Below are 3,723 nucleotides of genomic sequence, written 5' to 3'. Positions count from 1 at the left end.
CTCCTCCTCGTTTTCTGTATCCTTTGTCTCTCACTCTTTCTCTTTCTAATCCTCTCTCACTCTCTTTTACTCTCACTCTCTCTTCCTCTCTCTCACTCTTTCTCTCTCTCATCCTTTCTCTCTCACTCTCTCTCTCACTCTCACACTCTCTCTCTCATCCTCTCTCTCTCACTCTCTCTTTCACTCTCACACTCTCTCTCTCTCTCAGATGCCCTCTCGTTGCGGCTCTGCCGTACGAATCTTCACCACCACCCTCTTTGCCGCGGTGGTCCTGTTCGCCATCCTGCTGGCCTACCTCACGGGCTACCAGTTCATCCACACCGAGCAGCACCACCTGTCCTTCGGCCTGTACGGGGCCATCCTCTTCCTCCACCTGCTGCTGCAGAGCCTCTTCGCCTACCTGGAGCACCGGCACATGCGCAGCCCCGCCCGGCCGCAGCACCTGCACCGCACCGTGGCCCTCTGCATCGCCGCCTACCAGGAGGACCCGGACTACCTGCGCAAATGCCTGCGCAGCGTGCGCCGCATCTCCTTCCCCGGCCTCAAGGTGGTGCTGGTGGTGGACGGGAACCGGCCCGAGGACGCTTACATGATGGAGATCTTCCAGGAGGTGATGGGAGGTGGAGAGCAGGCCGGGAGCATGGTGTGGAAAGGGAACTTTCACAGCGATGGAGGTGACCCTAGGGGAGGGGCAGGAGGAAGAGGAGGAGGAGGAGGAGAAGGAGGAGGAGGAGGAGGAAGGGTGAATGCGGAAGAGTCGGCGCGCGTGGCACGGATTGTATGCAACTGCCGCTACTCGTGCATCATGCAAGAGTGGGGAGGCAAGCGGGAGGTCATGTACACGGCCTTCAAGGCGCTGGGGGACACCGTGGATTATATGCAGGTGGGTTGGACTCACTGGGTGTGTTTGAGCAGAGGAGGAGGAGGAGGAGGAGGAGGAGGAGGAGGAGGACTGACAACAGTAGCATGGCAGGCAGTGGGTCACTGTTCCTCTGGGTTATCCAGGGCTGATGCAGACTTTCAGCTACTAGAGCTTCATTCCAAGTGTTTAGTCTGAAACAGGCGTTTGTCATTTGCTATTTGTGTTTGCTGATTTTACCACAAAAAAAAACTCCTTTTATGGATTTTGCGATTTTGGTATTATGATGTCCACAATTAACAGAGTACACGAAGGCTGAATGAAATGGTATTGAAAAATGTTCAGTCTAGCCATTTTGTTTTCTTGTTGTCAGCTTAATGCCTCAGTGATCTTGGGACACATTTGTGCATGAATGCACTTTCTTTAGTGGGTATGATGCGCTATCCTGAAAACAGCACTCACATCCATAATAATCCTATTACTGAGTTGGCACCTTTACCTCTCTCTCGCTCTCTCCCACACACACACACACACACACACACACACACACACACACACACACTCCTTATACCTTATACATTCCTCTTAACATTGTGTTTAAAAAACCTCACTGAATTTATAATCAGGTTATATCTGCTTGACCCCCCCCCCCCTTGTGGTGTGTCCACTGTGCCCTTGTTCCTGTGTGTGTGTGTGTGGGGGGGGGGGCTGGGGGGACGTGGGTCAGAGTTGAGATGCGTTCCTGACCTCGTCACCTGTATTTATGAGCACACCTGTGCACTGTCAGCAGCCTCTCATTGCTCTCTGAAGTCATAGCCCCTGATTGGCAGCTGTTGAAACAAAGAGGGCCTTGGACCATCTGGGGTTCACAGCGCCATCCCTCATTTCCAAAAAGCAAATTTTAGCTTAGCCACGGGAGACCCACATCTTCAAAGCTGGGAAAGACGACTACCTGTCCTTTGCTAAATGACATGCTGAAGCAGACATTTTAGTCCTGACCTACTGAGTCATGGTCGTGCTTCCTCATAAATCAAAGAACATGCTGAGTTATGGGTCCTTATGCACCTGTGTGTGTGTGTGTGTGTGTGTGTGTGTGTGTCTGTGTGTGTGTGTCTGTGCAGGTATGTGACTCAGACACGGTCCTAGACCCTGCATGCACCATAGAGATGCTGAAGATCCTGGAGGAGGATCCTCAAGTTGGAGCTGTTGGCGGCGACGTTCAGGTGAGTGACAGTGAACAACCACACACAGCTTCCTTTGTCGTAGACTGTCAGTTTTTTTAAGACGGATTAATACAGCTTCTGCTTGTTTGAAATGGACACTTCATACAATTTGTCATGTATGTAGATTCACCTGTCATACAATTCATATACATTATTCTCAAGAAGCAACAGTACTTTACATCATGCGTGTAGCCAGGGATATCATGACTCTACACTCAGGCTGGACATTGAGACATGCCTCAGCTGACTACAAGGAGAACAGCACCTCACCTCACTTCTCTCTCATCTCTCCTCCAACTCCCTGCAGATCCTGAACAAGTACGACTCCTGGATCTCCTTCCTCAGCAGTGTTCGCTACTGGATGGCGTTCAACGTGGAGCGTGCGTGCCAGTCCTACTTCGGCTGCGTGCAGTGCATCAGCGGCCCCCTCGGCATGTACCGCAACTCCCTGCTCCAGAAGTTCCTGGAGCCCTGGTACAACCAGACCTTCCTGGGCAGCAAGTGCAGCTTCGGCGACGACCGGCACCTCACCAACCGCGTGCTCAGCTTCGGCTACAAGACCAAGTACACAGCGCGCTCGCAGTGCCAGACGGAGACGCCCACGCGCTACCTGCGTTGGCTCAACCAGCAGACGCGCTGGAGCAAGTCCTACTTCCGCGAGTGGCTCTACAACGCCCTCTGGTTCCACAAGCACAGCTTGTGGATGACCTACGAGTCGGTGGTGACGGGCTTCTTCCCCTTCTTCCTGGTGGCCACCGTGATCCACCTGTTCTACCGCGGGCGCCTGTGGAACATCCTGCTCTTCCTGCTCACGGTGCAGCTGGTGGGCATGGTGAAGGCCACGTACGCGTGCTTCCTGCGGGGCAGCCTCGTCATGATCTTCATGTCCCTCTACTCGCTGCTCTACATGTCCAGCCTGCTCCCCGCCAAGATCTTCGCCCTCTTCACCATCAACAAGGCCGGCTGGGGCACGTCCGGGCGGCGCAAGATCGTGGTGAACTTCATCGGCGCCATACCCGTGACCGTGTGGGGGCTCATTCTGCTGGGCGGCGTGGTCTACACCATCTACTGCGAGACTCAGGAGCCCTTCAACGAGACAGAGAAAGCCCTGCTGATAGCGGGGACCATCTTGTACGCTTGCTACTGGGTCGTGCTAGGGGTACTGTACCTGGCTATAGTGGCCAAGAGGTGCAACAAAAGGGAGGAACAATACCATCTGCCCTACGCTGAGGCCTAGGAGGGGACATGCTGAGGGGGACTTCCTATCCTTATGGTGCTGCTAAAAGATTTGGAACCAAGTCCTGACCCCCTTTGATCTTGGATCCGCTCTCAGTCCCTGGTGCTATGGATTCAGTGATGGGGAAGTGCAGATGGACAGTGCCACTGGGGGCAGGCAATGGAGGCATTTCACGGGTCAGCTGCTGGATGAGTCTGTTTAGGTGTTTTTGTTTTTGTTTGTTTGTTTGTTCACTTGAGCGCGAGGCACAAGCACCTACAGAGGTGTTTGTCGTAGACTTCAAAGGGTAGTCTGAGAGAGCCGGTGAGGGGGTTCAGCCTCCGAAGCAAGGTGCTTTGGTGAATTTTAAAGCACATATCATGAGACAGGAAATGGACCATGTAGGGTCCCAGGTTTGGCCTTCA

At 53.6% G+C, this 3,723-nt stretch overlaps 1 protein-coding gene across 1 annotated transcript; it reads left to right on the top strand.

Moving 5' to 3' along the window:
• Window positions 1-208: 208 nt before the first annotated feature.
• has3 (hyaluronan synthase 3) lies at window positions 209-3,319 on the top strand (the record flags this gene model as incomplete). The annotated part of the gene is made up of 3 exons (XM_080841668.1): window positions 209-883; window positions 1,981-2,082; window positions 2,390-3,319. The coding sequence occupies 3 exons, from the start codon at window positions 209-211 to the stop codon at window positions 3,317-3,319; spliced, it is 1,707 nt and encodes a 568-aa protein (XP_080697794.1).
• Between the last annotated feature and the right edge of the window lie 404 nt (window positions 3,320-3,723).

This window comes from Sprattus sprattus (genome assembly GCF_963457725.1).
Source record: "Sprattus sprattus genome assembly, chromosome: 7".
Taxonomy (NCBI): domain Eukaryota; kingdom Metazoa; phylum Chordata; class Actinopteri; order Clupeiformes; family Clupeidae; genus Sprattus; species Sprattus sprattus.
The sequence above is the reverse complement of the archived record's forward strand: the minus strand, read 5'-3'. Positions and strand labels throughout refer to the sequence as shown.